General features: G+C 42.2%; 1 protein-coding gene across 2 annotated transcripts in view; it reads right to left on the bottom strand.

Annotated features, from left to right (window-relative positions):
- LOC115321878 (parathyroid hormone/parathyroid hormone-related peptide receptor) overlaps positions 1-27,943 on the bottom strand; it is a 287,428-nt gene that overhangs the window by 99,599 nt on the left and 159,886 nt on the right. For both annotated transcript variants that reach the window (XM_040500603.2, XM_040209763.3), the window contains exon 3: positions 20,113-20,246. In XM_040500603.2, coding sequence (XP_040356537.2) covers positions 20,113-20,246 — 134 coding nt within the window. The remainder of the gene's footprint in view (positions 1-20,112; positions 20,247-27,943) is intronic.

Raw genomic sequence — 27,943 nt, forward strand, 5'->3', positions numbered from 1 at the left:
GACCTTTAGCGCTCTGATGGACTCCGGTGTGTTATTGTTAAAGATATAAATCACGTCCATAAAAGAGGAATTGTAGGTGTGCCCAATTCTTGACAGGGGGTCCTGAAGATTAGTTTACGAGCATTGTAGAAGGATGGACTTTGCCATGTATTTTTTTGCGGAAATTTTCAAACGTACATTTGAGATCAATGATGTGCAGTCAGTGATGCCATGAATAAGTTTGTACAGAAATAGGACATCGGCATGTTCTCCCCTGCGCCGCAGGGTGAGCAATGCCAAGCTATGTTGGACTGGAACTGCTGGATTGTCATTTGAGGTAGACGCATTGCACGACGAGAAACGCTGTCTGTAGATAAATAAAAACTTATTTTGAACACGTTCGATCCTAGCCGAGTTTGCGGCGCAGATTTCATTCCATACAACAGAGCCATACTCGACGTGTTGTCGACATAAAGCACTTCAGAGTGTGACAAAAGTACTAGGGTTATTAAACTCTTTAGTAATGCGGCACGTAATACCAAGCGTGCGTAAAGCTGATCTCACAATGCGGTCAACATGACTCGAAAAGCGTAATGTACTATCAAATATAACTCCAAGGTCTTTGATTTCAAAAGAACTGACTGAATGTCATAAGAGAGTATAATATTAAGTGTATCTCGAGCGTAGGGCATGACCTTAGTTTTAGAACTATTTGGTTTTAGGGCATTCTGATTGCACCAGTTTTCGAAGGCATATACTGATGATATACACCAGTTTGTAGTAAAACACAGTCGAGTTTGTCTCGTACCTCTATAAACATCTTAATGTCATCTGCATATTGTAGAAAGGAGGAGTGACGGATCACAACCGAAACATCATTCACAAAAACTGAAAACAGAAGGGGGCCGAGAATGGAACCTTGAGGTACACCCGTCGTAGCCTGATAAGCAGCAGACGAATTACCATCCGAGCCGACAAACCACATTCTATCACGCAAGTAACGTTTGAGCAATAAAAGTAACGAACAGTGGACATCAAGCTTTGACTGCTTTGCTAGATGCATGTCGTGTTTTACAAGATCAAATGCTTTGCTGAAGTCAAAGTAAATTACATCAAGTTGGCCTCTATTAGAGACGACCTGAGTAGCGCTTGACATGAAACAAGTGAGGTTAGATGTGGTTGAACGACCCGCCATAAAACCATGCTGGCCAGGGATGAGAGAATGTTTGAGCTTAAACGACAACATTTTGTGCAAAGCTTTTTCGAAGAGTTTTGAAAATGTACAAAGAAGAGAAATATGCCTGTAATTTGAGACCCTTGTTCTTGAACCGGACTTATGTACGGGTACAACAAGTGATGTTTTCCACAAGACGGGAAATCCTTCAGTTTTTACGCAGTTGTTAAATATGTGTACCAAAATAGGGATAAATATTGCACTATAGGCCTTCAATAGGACCGACGGAATGCCGTCATGGCCAGAGGACAAAGACAGCTTCGTCTTCTTTACAGACTCATGTAATGGCTCCTCATCAAAAAACGCAATACAGGTTGCATTACTAGAGGCAGCTGGCGCGGCGTTAATGGGAGAGTTCGCTTGATGCCTAAATACGGACTGAAAGTGGTGGGCAAAAATTTCGCAAACATCTGTGGTCGAGCTTTTCTGTGAGTTCAGCAATGTGGTCTCCCTCCCACATTCTGTCTCAGATCGAGACCGAACATAATTCCAAAATTTTATGGGATTCTGAGTTAAAGGCAACTCAACATATTTAACGTATGTCTGATGATCGCGCCTCATAACTTCCTTGCATGAAGACCTTAGACGCCTAAATTCTGACTTCCATACAGGGAGACTATTATTTTTAAATTTTCTGTGAGCGTGCAACTTCTTATTTATTAATCTGCGTAATTCATGTGAGAACCTAAAGGGAAACCAAGAACCTGCGGTTCTTCGTAACGAGATAAACTGGTGCATTCATTCTCGAACTATGCATGTGAACACACGAACCTGTTCATCAACGTCAGTGCATCGAATGATCGATGACCAATCATAATCAGCAAAAATGTCATATAAACAAACGTAATCTCCAGCGGGAAAATTGTGACTAGTCACATTAAAATGGCTCCGTAAACGACGCCTCATGCCCTCTCGAAGAGCTACCACGATCTCCAGAGGGAGGGTGATATCTGTCAGGTGGAACTAAACTTGAGGCACACTCAGTTATACGTAGACCATCTAAATCTGAGAAACACAAATCAAACATGTTTTCCTGGCAATTGGGAATACAAATCTGTTGCTTTAAATTCTTAAATGATGCAAAGTTAAGTAAGAACGTAGATTTATGAGCAAGGTACTAATTATTAAAAGACGCTGTTGCTGTTTCCAAATTTATATTGGGGACATTGAAATCACCAAGAACAATAAATGTAAATCTATCTAGGGCACTTGTTGTACTTTCAATAGCAAGAAGACACTGGTTAAATTCATCAGGAAAGGTGTCGGGTGGCAAGTAGAATGCGTTCACCATTGACACTTTGCAGTTCTATCCACACTGACTCAGGCGATGTCTCCACGTCAGGACGTCTTATGCACGGTAATGACGCATCAACTGCCATCAAAACGCCTCCCCCCGTTTTTTTTCTGATTAGAGAATTCGCGATCACGTCGAAATACCGTAACATTTGGAGGGAAAAGTCAGAAGAAGTATCTGGACGAAGCCAAGTTTCAGTGAGAACTATAATAGAATGAGCAGTAAAAGCGACGTTAGAAAAAAAATCCTCAGTCCCTGTTCGAAGACAACGGACGTTCTGTTATTAATAATAATAATAATAATAATAATGATAATGACAATGATAATAATAATAATATTAATAATAATAATAATAATCTTCAGTGTCAAAGAAAGTGTGATACTAAGAAACGGGCCCGTCGAAGTCTAGGAAAGACTTCTAGGACATGGCGCGGCAAATTTTGTAGAAGCGACAATAATCACACTATGAATGAAATTCATTGATTACCAATACTGAAAGTTACCAAACGTAATAGATAAACACAAGGTACGTTACAAGGTAACATCAGTACTGCACACATATTTGGCAGTGAAACAAACACAAAGAGAAGCACTTGCTATATATTTTTTTTCAGTCGTAAGACCACAACGGTTGGTCAAATTGCTCAAATTGGCCAAATCACTCTTACAATCTTTTTTTTAACTTCCTTTTTCAATTAAGAGAATATATTTCATCCTGCAAATTATTGAAACTTTTCGAAAGATAAACACAGCTTTTCGCCTCGCCATATCAGATTGAAGATTAAGGACAATAAAGCGATTGCCTTTTCTGAGAAATTTTGGCGCAATATAGTCTTTTTCTTTTAATTCTGGATTCCAAAGGTTCCGTATCACTACTATCTTCTCAAACAGAAGGCGAAAAGAGGGAAGACGAAAAGGGTAGAAAACATTTAATTAAAGGACAGGGGAGAAATGTTATTCAACACTTCTCAGTATGTTTTTCTGTAAACTATCTACCCTTGTCAGCCAGTGTATTGTACAAAAAGCGAAGGTTGTTATATCATATCTCAGTATACTGTACGCGAGAGCCTGATCCATTGTACTTTTAATTGTAATAGGAACAATGCTTTTATTATTGAAAGCTAAATAGGCCGCACTTTTCAACTTATTGCTGATATAGGTTAAGTGGATTTGCCGGCACATGTCGGTGTCAAAAAACATACCAAGGTATTTATTAGGATCTACATTTTAAACAGAGGAGCAGGTGCAATAAAAGAACAAAAGAAAAACAAGGCACCGGAACAAACAGGAATGTCCATGACGGTTTACTTTATGAGATTTCTAGAGCAAACCAATTGAGTTTCTTTTGTTGTATTTACCGCAATACAGTTTGCAAAATACCGCTCCACCACACCCTCTACGTGGCTCTGCAAGTTTTCTATTGCCTTTTTTAACCAATATTCATTGAAAGCAGAACCGTATCACCTACGTACTGGAGCAACATGCCAGTACAAACTATTTACGCGAAGTCATTCATAAAAAAACGCTAAAAAGTAGACGGGAAGTTATAGAGCCTTTGGAGCACCCCAGCTTTCAAAATAAATTGTGTGCTACAATTTGTTTCGTCGGCTAATACTACAATTTGAGTTCGACCTGACAAAAAGTTTATAAGAGTTTTATAAAACGGCCCTCGAAAACAGAGTGAGTAAAGTTTTAGAAAAAATCTGATAGTTAACCGTATTAAAAGCGCTTTTTATGTCTTAAAAAAGCACAGCTATATACGTTTTGTTCAAAAGCAGAACGAAGCAAATTCGAAAATTCTTCCTGACGTACATAGGGGCACCTGCTACAAAACTAAACTGGCGGCTGGAAATATATATTCTGCCCGTCTAAGAATGATGTCATGCCTCGAATAAAATGTTTGCAATATCTGCGACAGTATCGGCAGTATTGATATTGCTTTGTAGTTTTCAAAATTTAAATTTTATTTCTCATTGTGAAGCGGCCTAACTATAGGTGTTTTCTACATCGTCGAGAATAGATGCTTTATTCAAGAAGCTCTTTAACATAAGAAGTAAAATATCTTCAAGAGCGTTCATAATATTAATAATAATCAATAAATCAATCAATCAATCAATCTTTATTATACAGTGCCCAGGAACAACCCTGGGGTCTTGGTGCTGGTACACTGGTGGATAAAAAACAAAACAAAAAAAACACACTATACACATCTCCGCAGAAAATAAGATACATTTTTAGCATAATACTAGGCAGTGCACGAGTAATTAGTGCAATGAAATAAAAACGAGGCAGTAACAGTAGAGACGGAACACAAGACCGAAGGACAACAAGTGCACCAACAGAAAACACGACATGGAGATGACGACATTCAGATATAACAGAGCCGAAAACTTGCCCGTGCAGGATGAGCAATGCTCATCCTGCACGGGCAAGTTTTTAATAGAAAGGACAAACGTCCTGTAGCAAGGGTTGAAAATATCAAGTTTTTCAGAGTAATGATTTAAACGCTGAGCCATTCTCACAATTGGGTTACCGAACTAAACGTTCTAGAAACATAAAAAGATGACAGAAGACGAGTAGGCACACGTGGGACCCTAAGGCACAGTTCAGATAACAGGCTGGGAGAATTGATGAGTCGATGCAGCGTTTTAAACAAAAATAGTAAGTCCGCGTTCTGCCGACGCCGGTGCAAGCTAAACAAACCAACACGCTCTAACGCAGACTCATATGTTAAACAGTGAACATCCTCCTTTATGTAGCGATGTTTAAAAATAGAAACAAACTTTTTTTGCACACGCTCGATCTCCAAGGAGTGACTTTTAGAAATTCCATTCCAAACAACTGAGGCATATTCTAACTGTGACCTGGATAGCGAGCAGTATAACGTGATAAAAGCCGTCGGGTTTTTGAACTCCCTGGTTAAGCGAGAGGCAACACCCAACATTCGCAAAGACGAGTTAACCAGCCTACCAACGTGATCAGAGAAACGGAACCCAGATTCAACAATGACTCCGAGATCTTTCATTACACTTACTCGAGACAGTCTCTCCTTGAATAGTATATGCAAAAGAGATATTGTGAGTTTTCCGAGAGAGCGTCATGACCTTGGTTTTGGACGGGTTCAAGAAAAGGTCATTTTCAGAGCACCATCGGTAGAAAGAACATGCATCTTCCTGGAGCTTAGCACAATCACGTTCAGTAACTATTTCTCGATAAATTTTTATATCGTCAGCATATTGCAGGAATGAAGAATTTAAAACGGCAAAAGAGACGCCATTTGCGAAAATTGTGAACAGAAGGGGTCCTAAAACAGATCCCTGAGGAACGCCAGAGCGAGTCCTGTACAACGAAGAGTTCATGTTGTTAACCCGGACATACGCCTCTCTCTCTGACAAGTAGCTTTTTAACCAGTCATGTACTGAGCCACATACTCCATAGGAGGAAAGTTTGGATAAAAGAATAATGTGATTGACTACGTCAAAAGCCTTACTTAAGTCAAAGTAGACAACGTCTAACTGACCTCTGTTACATATTACACGAGATGCAGCAGACATAAAGCTAACAAGATTGGTAGTTGTTGATCTGCCGCTCATAAAACCATGCTGATTGGGAATTCCTAAGTTTCGAAATTTGAAAGACAGGAATTGATGACCTACCATTCCAAATAGCTTAGAAAATGGAGAGAGAAGACAAATAGGTCAATGGTTACAAATATCACCTTTTTTTTCCGACTTTAAGACTGGAACAACAGCAGCGACTTTCCACGTTTCAGGAAAGGTTCCCAACCTTAACGAGTTGTTAAATATAGAGCACAGTACCGGCGTGAATATGTCGTGATACGTTTTGAGAATCGCAGAGGGAATGCCGTCGAGCCCTACTGATAATGTTGCTCTCATTTTCTTAATACACGATCGTACGGACTCCTCATCAACATTAATGCAACTTAACAAGTCACCAAACCCATCTAAGTGAGGCAGCGCAAGTGCAGAACGCTGCGTACTATCCCTGCAGACGGACCTAAAATGCTCAGCAAATAATAATAATATTACCCTATTAAAAATCTGTCTAAGGAACACACCAGGATTTCTGAAATGATTTGACGTACCCTTCTGGAATTTCTAAGGGGTTTAAGAGCTCGTCATAGTTAATTTAGAGGCCTGTGAGGTCTGTCCCAATATTTTCCATAAAAAAAGGTACCCCTCAATATCGCTTTAACGGGTATTTGGGAGAGATCAAGATATATGGGCCAGGGTGCAGGGTAGTATTTTTTTATTATTTAGGTTGCCACGGTTCTTTGAAAGTGCTTGGCTTTCGCTGTGTTCGAAATTAACTTTGGGTTGACGGTGACGAGTTTGAACCCGTTGGCGACGAAGGACATCGCAAAGGCGTTTTTATATATTCCATGGTGGTACTATTTAGCGATGTACAAAACACGTGTCTATCTGCGTTAATCGTCAGGTGAACTCGCTGCCATTATGTTCAACGTAAGAGCGCACCCGAAAGACTATCACTCTAAGGACCCAAACGCACAACAAAAAGAAACACTCACTCAGCGCCAACTGACAACACTTTGCTTGCAACTCCACGTCAGCGTCATATGCCGGCTTCTCGTCTTTTTCATCGCGACTTTTAGGCTAGCACTCTTGCAGCTTGCGGAGACCCTATGAAAATCTACGGTTGCCTACGAGGCACGCTGTCCGTGCTTGCGGTGCCATGTCGAGCTTTGGAGGTGACGAAGAGCCGTTCGAGAGTCTGAGACTCGAAAGGATAACTTCCGACCAGTGAAGTAGCCGCCAGCTCAAGGAGCATAATCTCGGCCGCCGCCAGCTCCGTCTCGAGCGGACTCCATTGAGCTGTAGACGGTCAGCTCCCTCGAGTCCGGTCAACGGCTTCGTTCAATGCTGCACGGCCGGCGAACTTCACCGAGAGCCTCCACTTCCAGGCGTCCTCCCCTTCGTGTGCGGTAGATTCAGGCTGACCACAAGTTAGTTGCTCGCGATCAACCGGAGCGTCATTTCTATCACCTACCGATGTTTGTTTCAAGCGCTGTCGAGTCCTTTTGGGTGGTTCCAAAGGTTTGACTTATGATTGTGCTGTGTGACGCATAGACTTGAAGTTCACTATCACTTTATCTTAAGTACGCCGCCAAGTTTTATTGGCCTTTCACGATCATTCGTCGAAATGTAATCAAGTTTGGTGCAGTGTGTGGTTGTTCTTGCTGTCGTTATTTTGTATTCTGGTTGCGAGTACCTCAAGGTAAATTTTTTTGCGCAAACAAATTTGGTTGATTCTGTTTAAACCGGTTTCTTTTGTAACAACTCCATGCGCCCGGTTTGAGCACAAGCTGGTTCTTATCGTATTTTTGAGTCGCAACATGCATGTAAAAGTCAATTTCTGAAATAAACTTTCAATAACAATTTAAACTCCCCTTTGGGGTATATGGTTCACAACACTCATTTGGGTGTCTAACTGGATGAAGGGCTGATGGCGTCTGTAGGTTTGGTGATCCCATAACACATTCCGGGCTGGAGTGTTGTTTTAATAGGGTAATAATATTAATAAGAAGAAGAATTTTAGTAATATTAATTCATGTGCACAAAAGCAACCAGCGGGTTTTCTCTTCGGTGCAGAGTCAGTCAGGAGCAAAAGAAACCAAAAACAGAATTCGTGAAGCACTTTCACTTGCTTCAGGAACGCCATATTATCAGTAAATATTTCAGTTTCGACATTCTAAATATTGTTTAATAATAATTCTGCCCGTAAAAAAGAAAGGGGTTACAGACGTGTGGACATTTAAGAAATTGCGATTCTAGTGGAGTAAGGAGGGACATGAATATTCGCATAACGTAAATGCGAACCACTCTCTAATGCGCTATTTCTAATCTTGTACAGGAAAACTAGATCGAGCTCTGCTCTTCTATTGGACATACGACAAAAAGGATGACTACAGGCCCCTTTTTTACGCAGTGCGGTTTGTACCCTTGAATGCCTTTCAATCTCTTCAACAAAATGCCTGCACAGTTTGAGAAAGAGGCCTATGAACATCCTGGGCCTCTCAGCCTGTCAGTTTGTATTTTTAAGCTGTCTGCCAGTGTGTTAAAGCACGATTTTTTCATCACCGAGTATAACACTCACGAGCTATACCCAACTTAGTCTTGGAGTGGGCCGACCTATAGTCTAACATGTTTATATTGGAGCGAAAAGAATAATTCAAGCAAACATGATGTTCGTTAAGAAAAAGGGAAAGTTCCAAAAACAGAAAATTTTGTACCTTTACAAGAGCGAGCGCCCATCTCATAACGGGCACATGGCTATAAAAAGTAATTGTCGCAATCATGAGCGCGGTGGAGGAGCACGAATCTGAAGAAAGCCGCTGCTGCTCCACCGTTTGGCTCAGTGCGCACCCGCTAGACTGCGCGGGCTGTACTGCTTGGTCGCCGTTCTCTAGTATCTCTAGCAACTCCATATGTTATTTTCTATTTTCTTTTCAGTTACACCATGCATGCAAAACTCTAACGTATGAAATAAAATTCTATAACGTTTTAATCAGTATTTTGTTGTATGGCTCAAATTCATTTTGGCGTCTAAGGATTTCAAGGTCCGTGGGGGTCAGAAAGGTTGAAGGGCCTGAAGGGCTTAAGTGTCGGAAAAGCCTATGTTTCTTAAAGGGATTGAGGGGTTTGAAAGGCTGTATGGTTTGATGGGCTGAACGGAGTTGAAGAGAAGAAAGAGCTCCATAACATATCAACGCTGAAGTGTTATTTTCAATATGCATGTGAGCCACGCGTCAGGGTATTATCAAAAATAAAGTTGGAATTTCTAAAGAAGATGATCAGGGTTCAGCACGTGTCATCATTGGGGCTCTAAAAATACCCCTCAGCCCAAATATATTTGAAACTCCCTCAGATATTCGCACCCATTCAGTCCTTCAGCCCTTCGCCCGTTCAGACTTTTCAGCCCTTCAGACCCTTCAACATTTCAACCCTTTAGACGCCCAAATGATTATATTGTAAACCAAAAATTTAGTTGTTTAAAAGTCATTCGAAGTTTATTTTAGACATTGATATTTACATGCATGTTTAAAATCATAAAGACCATAAAAATTAACGCGTACTCAAACCCGGGTGCAAGCAGCTCTAAATGAAATATATCAGAGAAAGTAGTGGAAACTGAGTTCTTTGTCCCCAAAAATATAAATTTAGAGGCACTCACAATCTCGCTGGGTGAATTCCTGAAATCTACGGAAGTTTAACTCTTAAAATAGTGGGGATGGACTACACACACACTCAACCTGCCAATTCCACGTCTAGCGAAAACCACGAAAGCAAAACCCACATCAGCAGCCATTGATAAAATCCGGAGCAGGTCACGGTGTCGTCCCTGGTTCCGTCGCTATGGAGTCCCCAACACCTTTTTTGTTGCTCGCTGGGCGAGCTTATGAGGCTGAACAGATCAAAAGGCGTAAGAAAGAGGACACCGAGGGACCTTCTCTTATATCCGCACACTTAGCTGCTTCATGAGATTGGTCCATGTCTGGGACGGAAAGCCGACATTGAGCGACCCTTCCTAAGTCCGGCAGATACAAAGTGGCCAAGCGGCTTCCCCGACGCGTGTATCCTGATGGGTGACGTGATCTTTCCCACAGTCCCGTTAATGCTATAATAATGGCTCACGTGCTTTCCCGGAAAACATGACCACAGACACCACAGGTGTCTGAAAAGCTATAACGAACCTCTCACACCCCTCAGAAATTCTTGAAAGGTACGTCAGGCGTCTTAGGAAATTTCAATGAATCTTTCAATCGGCTTTTGAAAATGGAGCGTTCTGTTGAAGTTACGGTGCCAGAGGAGAATAACATAGAGGACAACGATCCGACGAAACGTGCCGTCCGGTACTCGTCCTCTGTTTTTCTACCGTCAATGCTTTAAGAGGTTTTTAAGGGTACTGTCCCTACAGACGAATTTTCAGTAGGGTTGTGTGCCGAACGCACGTGCGAAGGATTTTGAGTTTTGTCTTCGTTCTCTTCTTGTAAACCACATATTCGTGAGTCATTGCCTGTCATGTCCTCTATGTTCCTTCTTGTTATTGGCTTTTAACGCTGTTTCCACTAATCATTCACAACTCTCAGTAATCTCAACTATTCACCTTACTACAGTATAGTATGTGGGCTGTATGAATGCATGTGACTTTCTGTTTAGTAGGGCAAAAACGTATTTCTTGAGCCATGAAATAAAAGTAACAATAACACGTGTTCTCGCCCACTTTTGGCGTTGATGAAAGGTGTGCACGCATATTTCATCTCTCTTCATAAATGGCACAAAATATTTTCCCGGAGTAATATGATTGCCACTGGATATCATCTAATGTTACACTTTGTGCTGCAGCACAAACGAACACACTGACATCATATTTGAGCTAACTATTTCGGGGAATATGTTTAGACATTTTAGTGTTATATTGATCAGCTCAAAAATGTCATACTTTTAACGATAGTTTTCACATTTAGCTTGTGACTACTCTTGAAATATCCCAAATCGGAAAACGATGAGTACAAGCCAAATAAATCGCATAAAATCAAGGTCTTCCCGACGCCGTAATTTATTATAAATATAGATACCAAATAAACGAGCTAATTTAGAAGCCTTTAATATGCTTACGCAATGTTTGGAAATTGAGTTGTAGGGTCGTTGTTTATGCAAATGGGCCGTTTCGCTTTTCTTCGATACTCACCGATCTTTACTATAGCGTGTCTGGATGGCGAATAGTGGCTTTCCAAGAATAGCGCAAGTGAAGCCACGGGAAGTACGATACTTCTCCCGGGAGTTCAGAGTCTGCTGGAGTTCCTAGTACAATCAGTCGATGTTTTTGTTCATTCTTTCGTCTGCCTTTAAGCGGCTTTTAATAATTCAATTTTCAATTGAATCCCGAGACTAAGATGTTTGAAAGTGGATTAAATGCGGGCTTTATGACCTAGGATTTCGAAATTTTTATATCGAATGGTTCCCAGGAGGGTCCTCGGTTCTGCATGCGCTGTTTCTGCGCAACAGCCAGGCTCTTTTGAGATAACAAGAAAAAATCCTGCGCCCTGGCCGCTTTTCAAACCATCACTCAAAAAAGCTGAAAAGCCTGTCAAGCGCTCACTTTCGCGACAAGCCGCTTACTTCCGGTGGCTTCATACCTGTTTGCTCAATGCAACATCCAAGCCCCTACTGAAGCCCAGCGGGTTTACTCGACACCTCTTTGTCCCTAACGTATTTTTGTGCAGACAATGTTGGTGGTTAGACGTTTAAATAGTGAGATGAAACACAGCAGCTTAAATTTTCACAAACCTCTGCACTCTGTAGAACAACTTAAAGAGAAAAAAAAAGCTTCAGGGGTTGTGCAAGTGAATGTTCACTCTAAATCAAAGCTTGTAAGAACACAACTTTTTTTGTTTCATTGCTATCACCACCACCACCCCCTCCCCCCCCCAAAAAAAAAAAAGAAAAGAAAAGAAGAAAACAATCACACAAATACACATACACAAACACACACAGACCCTCACAATAAAAAGAAGACGGAGTAATTTTCAAACTTGGTTTAAGAAAAAAAAAATGCCTTTTTTTATGATTTGTTTTTTAATTTTACGTAGGGGAACGCTTTGAATAAACTATAATTGGCACAGAAAGAAACAAAAAAACCACTGAAATGGACTAGGGACAGACACGCTCTCACAGTTCTTTGAACGAGCAACGACATATTGTATGATGACAATCGCACTACAAGAATCACTTTGGTCACAGAGGAATTAAAGGAAAACGTAAATACTACAGACAAATGATAGAAATGGGTAAAGAAAAATATAAAAATAGCTGAATTTAACTCCCAGAAAAAAACATTTAAGAAGCCTTTTTCCAAGATAACTCTGGCGCGAGGAATTCCAGATCTTTTGTCGATAACGACAACGAAGTCTCTGAAACATTGTAGCATTCTTGACCTTGAATGCTTCAATTATTTCTCGCCCACACTTGTCCTTGTGCGAGCCAAGCACATTAGTGTTTTTATAGCTAGGGGTCCAATCATGGCAGGTGCGGGCGTGCACAACAATTGGTTGGTAAGAGTCAGATGACGATTTGTTGACTACTAGAAAGTGTTAACTAAGGCGAACGCTCAGGCATCGTCCCGTCTTGCCGATGTATTGGCTGTGACAACTCAGCGGAATAGAGTAAAGTAGCTTTTCTTTATTTAAAATGCTTGTTGGAGTGCTTGATGGTTCAAACTGGTGAACGAGCTTTGTTATTCACCTTTTACCGTATTTGTTTTAACCGCATTCTACATGTGAATACCACCTTCGTGATGAACCGAGCAGCGAGACTCTTCAGGCGGTGGGCGGTGTTAGGCACATATGGAGTACAGGCCCAGAATGGGTGTCTGTGTCCATTGTAGTTAGACGAAGGACGGTTGGTGGCTGAGATGAGACACTGAAGGGTTGTACGAAGAAGGTATGCTGTGTACCCGGCATAGAGCAGTCGGTCATGTTGACGATTGACACTAGCCGATGAGAGGTGAGGACAGTATTTTGAACTAAAAAAGGCAAACAGCGTATGGATAATTCCGAACCCAATATAGAGAAAACCAGAACCGGTTTTTGGGATCGTTGCTGAAAACGTCATAACAGGCCTTGAGGTTGAAGATTAAGTCTTAAATCCATATGCGGTAGTCCCTGAACTCTTGGCTCTTCACTCATAAACTTAAGACCTGACGAACAAGAAGTGAGAGCTTCACAACAGGCCCGCGAAGGGTTAGAGGTCGGATGAATAACTATATAACCATCTACGTGTCGATGCACTCGTCGTTTTAGAGCGAAAACATCCAATCGGGACTTCACTGATCGGTCTACGTACACGACGAAAACTTCAGAGTGCCGGAGCTAGGCAGAAGCTTGAACAAGCACCTTTTTTGCCTTAATATTTTGCCGTTGTATCCGACAAGTGTGCGCTGAAGGTATAATTCAAGGACATCTGTGAAGGACAGTCTGTGTATTATTTATGTGTGAACTATTTTACTGTTGTTTTAAAATATTTTGCGTCGTACTATTTTCCAGTATTTTGTAACCCTGACAAACTCGTACAAAAATATTTTTGTTCCACGGTTGTTTTTTTACGGTGAGCTATAACACATTTCTCCTATAATGAAGTATATTCATAATGAAGAATGTGTAATAAAAGCCTCGTCATGCAGTAATAAAACAGGCATTTTTAATTAATGCATTTTGGCCGCTTTTTGACGTGTTGAGTAGACACCGGGTGCGGACTGTATAAAGAAAACTTTACTTTATCAACCGAAATGAGTCCATTAAAAAAATTCCGAAGAAATAGAACAATTCCAAACGCGCGCCAAGATAGCGATGCTAAACTATGTTTGCCAAGGATAGGGTGCAGTAGAATGGGAAGTTGTGCCGTTCGGCGGCCGCAAGAGTGCCGCGTGGTGCAAGCACGCCGGGGAGGGAGCTGAGGGGTACATCGCGGTCACCCGAAGGTTGACAGAAGTCTGGCGGCTGCAGCAGAGACGCTCTATTCAGTGCCAAAATGGCCGCATTGTTCGTTCGTTTTTGTCTGCTCGATTGTGAAAAAATATGTTCCATCCTATCTCACACCATTTAAAAAAGCGTGACTTCTGCGAGCCGCAGAAGCTTATATCCAAAGCTTAATGACATTTGGGAGCCGACATTCACTTACGTAGTCGTGCTTCTTTATTTGTTTTGTTTGTTTTATGGTTATAGAAGAATAGTTGTCTATCTCACTATACAAACCAGCATTACGAAAGGGAACCTCGACTAGGATATGATATGCGCTGCTCTCATTTCAACTTTAGTGGCAATGCTCTTTTGATTACTTTTTTGCCAGCTGTACATTTTGCAGATATTTAACTACCTAGTTATTGTTCTGGTGTTAATAAATATTTTTGTGAGCATGGATTAGTTAAAGTGAGTTTTTCTTCACTTCTCCACACTAAACCAAAGATTGTGAACCAGAATGTGTCTGAATTGATTTCATATAGTGAGCAAGCATCGTATGAAAATAAACGTCAAAAGTCGCAAAATAAATGGGGCGACATTATCTGCTGTCCTTATTAAAGGGCAATCCCACCTGGTGAAATATGATTATTCTTTTTTTCTGAGCAGTGACACAGTTCACACATCCTTCTTGGACGTCTATTTCTTCTCTGCATCAGTAGTGTTTATTTACCTTGGAATCAAACCATTCCATCCCACGAACACAGAGGCGTCGATCGGCGTCCGAAACAACGAGCGCTTTGCATGGGTTGTTGCCCACTATGCCCCCGAGCACTAAAGATCGCCGCTCCGTTTTTTTTTTTTTCTCCGTATTTGCGATCGCTGTCAGTTCCGAGTTTCTTTGGAACAGGAAGCAACCACACAATATTGCATCGCTTCACACGCAACACAAAACAGCAATAAATAGCAGCACCAATATGCCCCAAGCTAGCCTCGCTACACGCTGTCTGACCGGCCTCCTGACCCCGCTGTGACCGGAACCGACACCCCCACCCTTTGAGGCAGAATTTGGCAACAGGACACCCAGCTCTCATGCAGAGGCCTACGCAGTCGGCACACCTCCCAGGTCTACTGCACCCTAACAAGGGTTGTGGGTAATGTAGATACAAACAACGAAGAAAGAACGCACGGAGAACTCGCTCGAGACGCACGGAAGGTAACGAGCCCACGCTGAGGAACGAGATAGCCTAGACCGAACAGACTCCGGCCTTGGTCCAGGACGTGCCGCAAGGGCGGCCCGAACCACGACTGGTATGGAAGTCGTGGGGAAACAAGACCTCCTTTCGGAGCCCAAATTTCTCCAAGGCGTGCCTTTTTTTTTTTTTTTTTTCGCAGGAGCATGCCTTATTTTCGTAGCACGAAATGTTCCACCACGTTCTTGTCCCTACAAGACAGACCCTTCGTTGCCAGTGAAATGACCTGACAAGGCGGACACTGATCTTCGGGATGCTAAGTATCCCGCGACCTCCGCCGCGCGTTCATATTGGGCTTCTTATCTCGTCAATCTATTAACTTTCATAATTCGTAATTTTTCTTTACAAAACTGCTGAATTGCAGTAGGCGCTCACATGTGACTGTTCATTGTCGTTACTTTGAATTAGCAACCTTATTAAAGGGAGACTTTGCAAAGCGGTAGTTTTAATTAGCCCTTATCTTCTCCTTAATGCGCAGAAGCGCTGGTGGATGAGCGATGTGCTCACTGAATCTGGGGCGCTCTTCACAATACCTGTTAAGAGGACGGGGCCGTCTGTAAAGAAGGTAGCTGAGCAGAAGTGGAGAGAGGCCGAGTATGACCATCTTTAATGAAGGAATATTTACTGAGACATGATACTTACCTGCTATGGCATTTTGCACAAATAAATCAGCAGATTGGAGCCTTCTAAATAATAAATGATGTCGCATTTTGGTGGAGACTAGAGTGAAGCGCCGAAGAACCCGATCATGTTACAAATGCTACTTTATTTTTGGTTAACATATTTCCTACCGTCCCGCATTATCTCACATTCATTATTACCCAGTATTTGGATATTACAGGGAGCGTATTATGTGATCAAAGGCTATATCGTAAACCCACGTAGGGCCGACCATGACCGGCGTGCCGCATAAAAAAGAGGCAAGTACGTATAGAATAGAAAACTCTGCAAAGGAACAACATTGTGTTTCTATTTTTTGATGCAGAGGGACTTTAATCTCCGCAATATAAAGGCCACACTAACGCTACCCCTCGGAGTCCTCATGCCAAGGATCACGACCATTCATTTGGATTAACGGCATCAAAATAGGGAAGCGCTATTTGCCTAACGAGGGTGGCTGGGCGTGTTCAAAAACATAGTTACTGGTCAGACACACCCTGAATATTATCCCCTATAGACACTTTTCTGTATTACCTTTTCCCTACCTTCTTATTTCATATCACTGTCATGTGGTACTCAACAAAAATTGCAGGCCATTGCAACCCGGATCAAGTAGAGAATGTATAATACAAGCAAACCAAGAAGGGGTGAGAATTCTTGCTTTGCTATCTGTATATATATATTCATATTTTTTTTTTTTACGACACCTACCATATTTAATGCTGCGATACCATATTTGTGCCTCGGTATCCAGGAAGTTGGGCTTCATTAAAAGAAAGCTAAAAAAAGCCCCGATTGAGGTTAAGCTACATGCTTACTATTCGTTAGTAATATCCAAGTTGGAGTAGGCAAATGTCGTTTGGGATCCATTCACTCAGAAAGACATCCAGAAGTTGGAGTTGGTGCAACGTCGAGCGGTTCGGTTTACTTGCGGAAAACATAGAAGGCTGGATTCCCCGTCTAAACTTATACAGGCTAACGGAATACACACCCTCCAGACCAGAAGGAAATTAGCCCGATTAAAATAATTGTTTCATTTCAAACAAGGGAAGACTCACATAGACCCATTGCAATATATTTCCCCTTTAAAGTCAAGTTCTACGAGGCGCAGACATCAGTGTTCACTAACACCCATTTTTGCGAGTACTAACATCTTTAATTTTAACTTTTCCTCCCTCACTATTAGCGACTGGAACGGCTTACCTCTCGAACTATTTAACGACCCCAACTTCGTACAAACTCTCGAACGTCTTGATGATCAGCATGTTGCTATGTATATTGGTGCACGTTCATCCCTTTCACAGAAGCTTTAAGATTGTATAAACCTTCATGCTACATCTGGATAGATCATTTTTTTATTACTGCATGATTGCACTACATGCTGCTTGATGGTTGCTGTTCTCACCCTTCCACCCCCTCGGCCCACTTTTTATATATGTATGTCCTGTATATTTGCTAGTTTATTGTGGTAAGCTTTTTAATGTCGTGTTATTTGTTTGCTGTTATATGTGCGAATTCATATGTTGTACCAAACTCCTACTTGTGTCTTCAATGGCCAGTAGTATTCTCTAAATAACATAAATAAAAATAAAAATGCCCACTACAAAATGCAGGTATAAAATAAATTAAAAAAATATATATGTATACCCTCGATGGCATACAGAGAACAAAACGATGTTTTATCGACTAGCGTGGAAGTTACATAATTCCAGATGACGGCAGCTACGTAGAAAATGTCCACTGATGATGAAACGCAACATCTGTACGCGCTAATCATTTATTCTGTTTTAACGTGGCTAGAGTAGAAATTTACAACTTTCGGTGAGTGTAAAGGAGGCTCAAGTGATATATGAGTGACGTTCGCATTTACTGCTGAAATATATGAATGAAATGTGCACCTGGCATCCTGATGCTCAGCCAAGTTAAAAAAGGTTTTATTCTGTTTTTGACATTGTTTTGGAGGCTAATCCGAATAATGTCACTTATAGATATAATACATCAATATAATTTATTTATATTGATATATTATTTTATGTCATTAAATTATGTCATTTATTGCTTGCAAATGATATATACAGACACAGGTTTGCCAAAGCAAAACTGGGACTGACTTGCAGCTCCAGACAGTCACCGAAATAAACATTGAGCGTGACAAGTAATGAAAGGAATTAACATAGAGCAATACACGTAATATAAAAGCGCGCCAAAATTAGACAAAAAAAAATAAAGTGAACTGCCAGGGAAGTCACACTACTAAAATATAAATTGCTTAGCAACGTTTAGTTCTGTATAGCTGAGGGTTTTATTAGGCCTATATTTCGTTCTTGAGATATGCGCAAAGGAGTGTAGCTTGTTTAAAAACGCGTTCGCGCTATTAGCTTGAGGTGAATACGTGGCTGGCGGCACCCGCGCCATTCTGAACCCAGCCTTACTTACTGATAATATTTCACTTTTGGAAGGACCCGCCGCCAATGCGTACATATAATTTAGTCATTAATGTAAACGACACAAAGGACGGTGCCAAAACGTAACTGGAAGAAAAGTGGCACAACCGTGTCCGAAAAGATGATGATCCTACCAAATGCAATCGGGGGAAATCTTGCATTTTCTTTAGTATAGAGTTCGTGCATTCATACAAAAATTCTTTTAGTTAAAACGACATAGATAATGATTGATGTGTGGTCGCGAGCGTTATATTGGTGCCGATTGGTGGCTACAATACACGAAGAGGGTCAATACTACTCGCATGTAGATTGTTAGAGCTATTAATCCTTCAAATAATCGCCTTCCACTTGAGCTGACATTATTGTGTACTGAGCTGTGGAACGCATTTTGAGCATGTCCAGCAGCTCTCTCCTGCGAGATATCGCATGACGTGAACAGGGACAAAGCCAAGTCATTGGGAATATTTCGCCTGAATTATGAGCGCTATAGAACGGTGCACAAAGGCTGGAACATGTTCGTCTTTCTGGTTAGAGCTTCGCTTTCCTCTCCGTGCCTTCATGCTGCTTGTGACCAAACTTGTCTTCAAGTAGCTCTGCCACGAACGAGTTGGCATATTCTAGTTCTAAAGCTTAAATGGTTTATGACGAAAATTTCTATTTTAAGAAATGTATCTCTCCGCCCGAGTGTCCGCACATAGCCAACGGCAGGGCATGTGAGCAGAACCGTTTAGGTTACCATGACAATATGAGCAAACACAATTTACACATACACTCGCGCATCGATCAGCCAATATCTTTTTATCTTCCACCAGGAATGAAACCCAGAACCTGTCGATTCGTAGCGCATTCCTCTACCTTTGTCCAAGCTGTACGACGTTCTATACGAACAATTAAGCTAAAGTGTGTTCTCTCTATGAATCCTATTAAAGTTACCACGTGGCGATACTCTCTGGGGTACGTTTAAACGCTCTAGACGAGGACAATATCAATGAACAAAGCACAGGTTCTTCCTCACTCTTCGAAACGACTCCTTAATGTCTTCAAAACAAATTCAAACCATCAATCCTCCAAGACAGTGGTTCTCAAATGGGGGTCCGCGGAATCTTTGGGGTCCGTGAAGGCACTCTAGGTGTCTGCGAAGCCAAGCCTCATCAGTCAAGCCCGGCAATAATGGTTGTATTCTCTCAGATTGAGAGGAAACGTTCCAATTTTCCGATACGTTTTCTCATGTATATGTCAATAAAACGAGTCTACTTCACACTAGCCTTTAGTTGCATCCATTTATTAAATCAATATCATAATTACCCTACATTTGTCTTTTCCCCTCACCACGACTGGGGTCCTCTCTCATCTCCGCCGATCCACAAAGGGTCCGCTAAACATCAATGGTTGAAAACCACTGTTTTAAGAAATACTTCCTCGCATTATAGGACTTGGGAGATAAAGTTTGCTGTCAATTTTTCTTAAAACATTCGCGTGACATCTATCCTAAAAGAGAGCCTTAGTATTTCGTATACGAGCATACGAGCGAAAACAAATGCTTTGCGTTTGAGTTAGGTTTCCGTGTTCTACACTGAGCGTGCGCGCAGCCCCCAACTGCCACTTGGATTGGCGAATGGCAACGATGCACATGCGCAAAGTTGAACACGCAAAAGCAAACGCTAACGCACAGCCCTTGCCTTTGCTCCTGTAAAAGAAAGTAGAACCTCCTATTAAGGTTCAAACCCTAGCGTGATTCCAAGATGTGCACTTACCTCGAAGAAGGAGATGTTCTCGGAGGGCATGGTCGCGCCCTGCGTGAAGCAGCGAGTATAGTTGGTCCAGGGCTGGCCGTGCTCTGGACTCACGTACCACGTCCCGTTCTCCGTGCACCACTTGGTGGCCATTTCTGCCGGACGAAGGAGACGCGACGGACCCATAATTAAGACCTCGGTGAACAGTATGGTTCCCGGAATGCGACTCCGACTGGTGCGATCGCCGCGTCCTCAAAGGAGGATTCCTCGGTTTGCGCCTGACAATGCCATAGAAGCTTAGTGTTGTCACCGGCCACTATTGTGGCGGTCTCACAGCAGCGTCGGTGGATGCGGCAGGAGCCTGTTTGACTGCAAACCACTACTTCGGCTTGACAGTCCGCGGAAGCGTTAGCAGTCAGCATTAGGGACACAGCGACGACAGCGACGATCGCGTTCACTCGTGCATTATGAAGGAAGTTCTAACACCAACCGCCCCCCAGGATATCCATATCCGACATCATGACACGATGGCTTCTGGGACGTCATTGGTTGCCACTTGAGGATCACTTTTTATGCATGCGCGTGATTGGACGATGAAACAAACTAATCGACGACACGTTTCTGGCACCGTAGTGATGAACGAGTTAAAATCACACTCTCATCACTGGGGGAAAGAAAAGCTTTCAAAGCACTGTTAGCGTGAACAACGGTTGGCTTACAGTTCAGTCTGAGAACCCCGAAGTTTTATAGGCTTTAAAACAATATAGACGCCCGTAACCGGAATAGTTTTTTTTATTGCACGTCCGATTTTTTTTAAGTATAAAGGCATACCTAGTACAACCAATGCAGTTATAATTAAGTAAAATACCAATATCAAACTGTCCGACCGTTATGAGTAAAGCTCAAGCCTCTAAAAAAATTTGATTTTTAGTTCGCTTCGCTGACATAGTTATATCAATAAGATTTGAGGACACGTGTTTAACATCTAACTAAAAATAAATTTAGAAAAAAAAGCGCAGTTAAACTTTAAACCACACACGGGAATTGTTTTAGAAAGACATCTTTAATAAATATAAATTTGATAAAACAACTGTATTCTGGATGTGAAGGAACAACTAAAGCGCAATGAAATGAACATTTACAGGATGCGAGTAATTTTTTAAGCGCGGCCGTTATGGCTTTATACTCGCTGGCCCTTTCTTTCAAGTTGAAGAGCAAGTAAGTGTATTGCACGTCACTTCTCGTCTATTCCATATGGAGTCTGCGTGCACAAAATGGAAACGTTGCGATACGGATTGTTCGCGAGCGTGCATAATGGTATTGCAACACTGCACGGCCTTGCACAACGCACGCCAGTCGATATCTAAAAGAGTCTTTCACCACGTAATGCGGACGAGAACCAGAATTAAGGGATAGCTATAGCGCTTATGTGTAAGTAGACTTTACCGTTGTATTTAAAAGCGTGTTTTCACTTGCGGGATCCCGGGCGGATTCGCGTGGGCAGAAAGTTGATTTCAGAGCCGGGTGGCCAAATCTACTCGTCCTTGGTGGAAAATCTGGATAAGTCTGGGACCTATATTTTAGTTTTTCACCAGCGACGAGTGGATTTCACACCTTGCTCCACAATGCACTTTGCCGCCTGCGCGGATCCGACCGGGAATCGGACATTGTAAACGCGCCATACGACCCTAGGGTGTGTCAAATAGAATAGAATATTGAACTTAACGAATGCTCTATAGACTAATGCAGCTCACTGGCGTCATGCCACAGCGGTGGCGCTACTGTCGGTTCCTGCGCATGCGCAAACCGCTTCTCTCTTCCCGAATTTTGTTTCCACGCATGCGCAATGACTGCGTGTGGCAAATGCGGACGCTTGTTTGTAAACATTGTGCTGGTGTATACTGTACTATAACGGCGGTCGCAAGTACTTAATACCGTCACGAGTACCGAATGCTTCTCGTGATAAGTCATAATATAAATCTTAGGTGACTCGTCGAAACATTAAATTACTTTATAGACATGAACCCTTAATAAACAAGTGGGTACTTTACGCTTCAGATCGTCACGATATCAAGATAAAGCAAAGCATCTCATCAGTTCATCAAGGCCATCCAAACGTTTCGAGTCACGTGGTATCAATGCCCTGATGTCGTCAATCCTGCAGATTTTTTACATTTTGAGCTAAAACTTCATGGTCGAATGGTATGATAAAAAGGACAATATTTTTTTGGGCTTTGTTAATAAAAACAAATCTTGAGAAAACAAAAATGAAGGTTGTGACGGTTGCGTAAACGCCGTCATGATTCTCTGCATACGACACTCGGCGGACATTAAATGAAAAGAGGACTCTCATGATCACAACGTTAAATGACTGATATAGTTTACTTAACTTTTTAGTTATTCGTTTCATGGGCCATACTTCAATTACGGTGTAGACGAGCATTACTATTAGAGGTCAGAACAATTCAAAGAATTCAGATAGGTAATGGTTTTAGATATCATTCTATCCGGTTTTGTTTTTTCACCCGATTTAGAAATTCAACGTAAAAAAAGTGCCGCAAGTAATTACCACAGTCACGCTTAAGGAAGTAACGATGTCCTTTGAGTCATGTCTTAATTTTCTCATCCTTGTGGCCTTGGCATATCCACCGAAAACGTGCTGCTGAAGTTGTAATGACGCAATTGAAATGAGTATATCCCTCTTCTAGGCGTCGTTGTGAGCAGTACTTGGGGAACAATTGTGTTCACGAAAGTTTTTAATCTATAAAAGTGGTATAGCTGTTTGAGTAATGCATACAAATTAGGATCTTTTGGGTATTTTTTTTATTAATCTGGCCTCTAATATTCATTGCCGTCAATACAGTGTTTGCAATATGACCCATAAAGGCAATAATTAAAAGTTTATTTTAACAGATGTCAATTAATAAGCGAATCGATTATGACGGCTATCTTCCCGCCGAATGTCCGCCGAGCCCCGCATACAAAAGGAAAAGATCGCATGCACGTAATTCTCACCGTCTTTTCTGTAAAAATATGCTTATACAGCAAAAGACCACAAAATTTAGGAAAAGTTCTTAAAGCTTTATGGGTTTGTTTTTAAAATACCGTGAAAGCAACACTAATGGGTTTTTTGCAGATTTGTTATGGAGCCAGGGTTAAATAATTCAGGGGGATAATTATCGCAGTAACATTTTACTATACTTTCTTCAATAATTTTTTATTATCTCAATTATTGACCGTGGTTCACTAAAATCTACAGGCGCAATTCTACACTAATAAAGAAACGCGTCGGCCCTTTTTTATCATTTGTTATCATTTGCGTTTTTGCACCACCACCATTGCGCCCGTTGCACGAATGATAACTAAAATGGCACCACCGCGATTCCAACGCGGCACAAATCTTTCAAGCATTCACTTACTTGGTAGTTTCTGGTGGGGCTCATTCAAGTTTCTCATTGAAACTATATGTTTCTTTTCATCAATTAAAAGTGAATAAAAACTATCATAGGCAATTATCCGACTTATAGTGACGATCCTCCTCCTGTATTATGTTCTCCTTACTGTTTGTATGCCTTACCTACGCAGACCGTATTATTGTATCATTTGTGGCTTTCTTATTCAAACAAACCTGTAACCCCCCCCCCAACCCCCCCCCCAAAAAAAGAAAAAAAAAGTGCATATACACGATACGGCTCCTTTGAAGTTTAAATTCCTGTGATCCGTACGAAGAATCTTTCTCGAGTCCTCCGAAGAAGAGCACGCTGCAACTTAATCCACCGAGAAAGTGAGGGACAGAGCGCGAGGGGACGCTAAGCTCTGATACACGAATGTGACCAAGACTCGTGTATTGGCGTCACATCTATTCGTTTAATGAAAACAAAAAGTTAAGGTTTTCGTCGGTAGGGTTTAGTCGTTTTGAGCTTTTATGGTCGCGTAGAGTACAGGCTGTTTCCTTATCATAGACTATTACCGTGATATGTAAAAAAAAAAATGACCACTGAAGCCCTTTAGCGGCCCAGCAATTGAGATTCACAACGCCCGCTAACTGGCGCAGTGGTGCCCAATTATTTATAGATTTGTTATATTTGTACCATTCAAAATGCTTTACTTTTATTTGCATATTTCTTGAACTAGCAGTCGCTTCGAATGTTTTCAAAAATATTACAACGGCTGCAACTGGGGCTTCGGCAAGGCGCACGACTTGACAGCCTCCATAACGTCGGCCAAGGTGGCCGGGGCGGATGCTGCGTGATGTTGCTGTCATCGTGTGGAGTTCCCGACGTTCTTTCTTTGCAGCCAAGATGTGACGGTTGAAGCGCAACCACGTGGAGAGTGTTTCGGGCGCCTCTTGGGCGTCAGCTTCGTCGCCGGAAGGCTCTTTTCTGCTTCCCATAAGCTGAAGCGAGCTGACGCTACAAGCACGAACACGTCGATTTGAACAACGCTTTCACTTCACGAGCGCGCGTGCATTACACGTTCGGTGAGCCGTCAAGCTTGCTTTCGTAGCGCCTCCTTTGCTCGCCCTTACTGTGGCATGCACATTTCTACGGACGCCTGCAGAACAGTTATCTTTGTTATTGTTGTATTTGTGGTCAGAAGAAATAGTTGTGCATTACTCAATTCTCGCCATCCTTTTTTTCTTTGGGTGCAGGTGGTTCAATCTTATATTGCACATAGCGCATGATCTGCTCTGGAATTGGAAAGTGAAACGTGCACTTAAACGATCCATTCCTACCTAAATTCAAAATTCTAGTTCGTCACGGAAGACTAGGTGGCGCAAGCTACCGCCTGATACGAAAAGAATCAATTATATTAGTTATCCACCCACTCGTATAGCAGCCATCTATGACTCTAGAAATAAAGTGAACGGAAGCGCCTAAACAGGAAGCCGAGACCAATTTCTCGACAGCCGCCGGGCGCGGTGACACTCAACTTAGCCGTTGGGGCCTGGGGACCGGAAATCTTTTACGTTACACTATATAACTTTGTTTTTTTTTCTTGCGTCTTTTTTTTAATTACGTTTTTGGGACCTACCTGTTACGTCATGACGCTATTTACTGTGTAGTGCACATGCATGTATCATGCAAACATTGTATTCATTGCCAACTTTTATCATGAAGATTACTTCGTCGTTTGTTTCGTATATAGACACTGTGTCGGCGTTATTCATCGCGAAAACTGTTGCATTGTGCCACGTGTTTGTGGGTGAAATACGCTTGTTCGATGGAATTTGCAAGCCAGCTCTCGTCCTCTGTTCTTCTTCTTTTGTGTCCCGTCTTTTATGCGCTCCTCTTTTAGCATGTCCGACGTAAGAACGCCGAGCTCTCTTTGGAACGATTAGCGCGGAAAACCAAAGCGACCTCTCTTTTTCTTCACTGCACTCGTCGAGCGCTTTATTGTTTATTTGTTTTTCTTGTGTCCAGAAACAGCCGAGGCCATAATAACGGTGCACACATACGCACAACATACACTTTAAAAAGAAAAAGAAAACAGGTACGCATAATGGAAGAACACATAAAAAACCCTACACTGGTGTTACTAAATGTAAATGATTAGTGCGCTTTTAAAATCCCACTCACTCCCGAAAACGTCATCCACCACCGCGCTCAGTGCATTAAAATTGCTCTGAATTCGTAAAAGAGGGAAAAATGAACATATGTTTTGCACTTAAAACGTGTTGTGGCGTCCCGCTTCGGGCTTTCGCATTTGAAGGCGTACTTCCAGTGCAGTGAAGACAAAGGCTACCCACTAATTATTCGAATCAGAGCTCGGCCTTCTGACGTTCCCACGCGTCCTCGCCTCTTCCTCTCCCTCAATTTCTTGTCCCATTAAAATACGTGTACGTTTTTGCGGCCATTCGCTGGACTCGCTCGTCTCGTTCTCTTGTTCAAATTTCTAATGTTTTCTGATATGTCTTCCCTAACTTAGGTATTAATTTAGGAGTCACGAGACAAATAAAATACAAGATCTCTAATTAACATAATTTCGGTTTGCTTCAGTAATGGGCCATGCTAACGTGTAGCTGAAGCTGTAAGCACAAAATTGATTAAACGCGATCAATCTTTAGTTAGGTCACGTTTGGAATTTGCCTCGGTAATATGGAACTCAATATCTAGGGCACAGGCCTTGACCATCGAAAATGTTCAAAAAAGATTGATTCGTATTGTTTACGATAGGTACTTTGAAAGGCGCTGTTATTATGACTATGAATACATACTTAGGTCATTTTCGCTTACACTCTTGTCTGAAAGGCGAACGATTCAAGATTTTGTATTTTTGCGTAAGGTTGTGAATAGTGTAATTGATTCGCCATCAATGCTCAGCAAAGTTAATTTTCATGTTAACTTACGCCATACTAGACATCCTGTATGCTTTGATGTACGTTCACCTTGTTGTACTTCACCGCTTTCTCGGATTCAGACATTATACAACAGCATTGCTCCTAAGCACCTCGATTTCTGTACATCCATTTCATTGTACCGCCATCAGTTGAATAACCTTGTAATTTACTGATAACATTTTGTTTGCTTATTTGTTTTTGGGTGATGGTAATATACCAACGTGTTTCTAGGATTGAACAGGTGCACCAAAGTGAAGACCGCTGTGGTTGTTTTTGGGCACTGAAAATAAAGTCATTATTATTATTATTATTATTAAAGCGGCAGATATGGGATTCACTTTTCTTCGCGAACAAAGCCGATTATCTGCTATACCCTATTGAAAATCGCTCTGAGGGGACTTCAGGAATTTTTTAAAGGGTGTGAAGGGGACTTCAGGAATTCTTGTGATGTTTGAAAGGTGCACCGATATTTCCTGGTGGGTTCGTTGGCCCCGTCAGAGGCTCTCTTGAAATGTCTGAAGTCCCCTTTACAATGCCTTGAAATGTCTGAAACCCTCTCAAGAACTTTTCTAATGGGGTCGGGAAAGCCTTTTGGCTTCTTGAGATGTCTGTGGGGACACGGCCTAGGTGGAGAAAATACATGTCGCAGAACTAGAACATAGCTACGTATTGTTCACAAAGGGAAAACAAATAATTATACGGAGAATGTCGATCGTATGTGTGTACGGTCAATATTTTATTACTGCTCTTCTATCAAACACAACTGGGCTCCTCGACCCGTCTGTCACTGGCCGGGTGTTCGGTCGCCAAGGGGGCTACGGGTTCGATCACCCCATGTGGAGAATTGACAAGGCGTGGGCCGAGTGTTGTGTGCCGAGCGGCGTTTTGAGGAGAACAAACCTTACTTGTTGTACTAATAATAATAAAAAGGGCAAGCCGAGAGCAGCGCGTTGCCCAAATTCAGGGACGCTGCGCTGGGGAGGTTCCGAGGGCGAAGCGGCAGCGACTCGTGCCGGGAACCGGTCTCCCCGCGGGGGACGGTCCCCAAAAAGGAAAAAAAGTAAATAAACAAAACTATTTTGCTTTTCACCAGAGTCGGAAGTCCTCTCTTTTTTGCCGTCGCCAAAAACACGAACAGGCAACTCAAATCCCCCCCCCCCTTCTACAATGCCTACACACAGACACTGCGCTGCCCCCGGCAATGGGGAGAGGGTGCAATACCGCCAGTTCCGGACAGCGCGCTTCTCCAATGGTCGGCGAAAGAGAGTGGTGTGAGGCAGCCGAAGAAGTCAGGAGGCCGCTATAGCCATTTTCTTTCCGCTCGTGGGCGGTTTGTTTCTCACCGCCATGGAGATATTGAACGGACCGTTTTCTACATCCAGAAAGGTAAGCGCTGCTTTGAGGGCTCGCCCCTTGGTCTGTTTTAATCCGTGCCGTTTCTTCCTTGGTTCCGCAGGTGAACCCCAGTTCGGCGTTGGCCGCCTTCAGCACCGCTCGAGCACCATCGTGTTC

This window comes from Ixodes scapularis, unplaced genomic scaffold (assembly GCF_016920785.2).
Source record: "Ixodes scapularis isolate PalLabHiFi unplaced genomic scaffold, ASM1692078v2 PGA_scaffold5__190_contigs__length_132052651, whole genome shotgun sequence".
Classification (NCBI taxonomy): Eukaryota; Metazoa; Arthropoda; class Arachnida; order Ixodida; family Ixodidae; genus Ixodes; species Ixodes scapularis.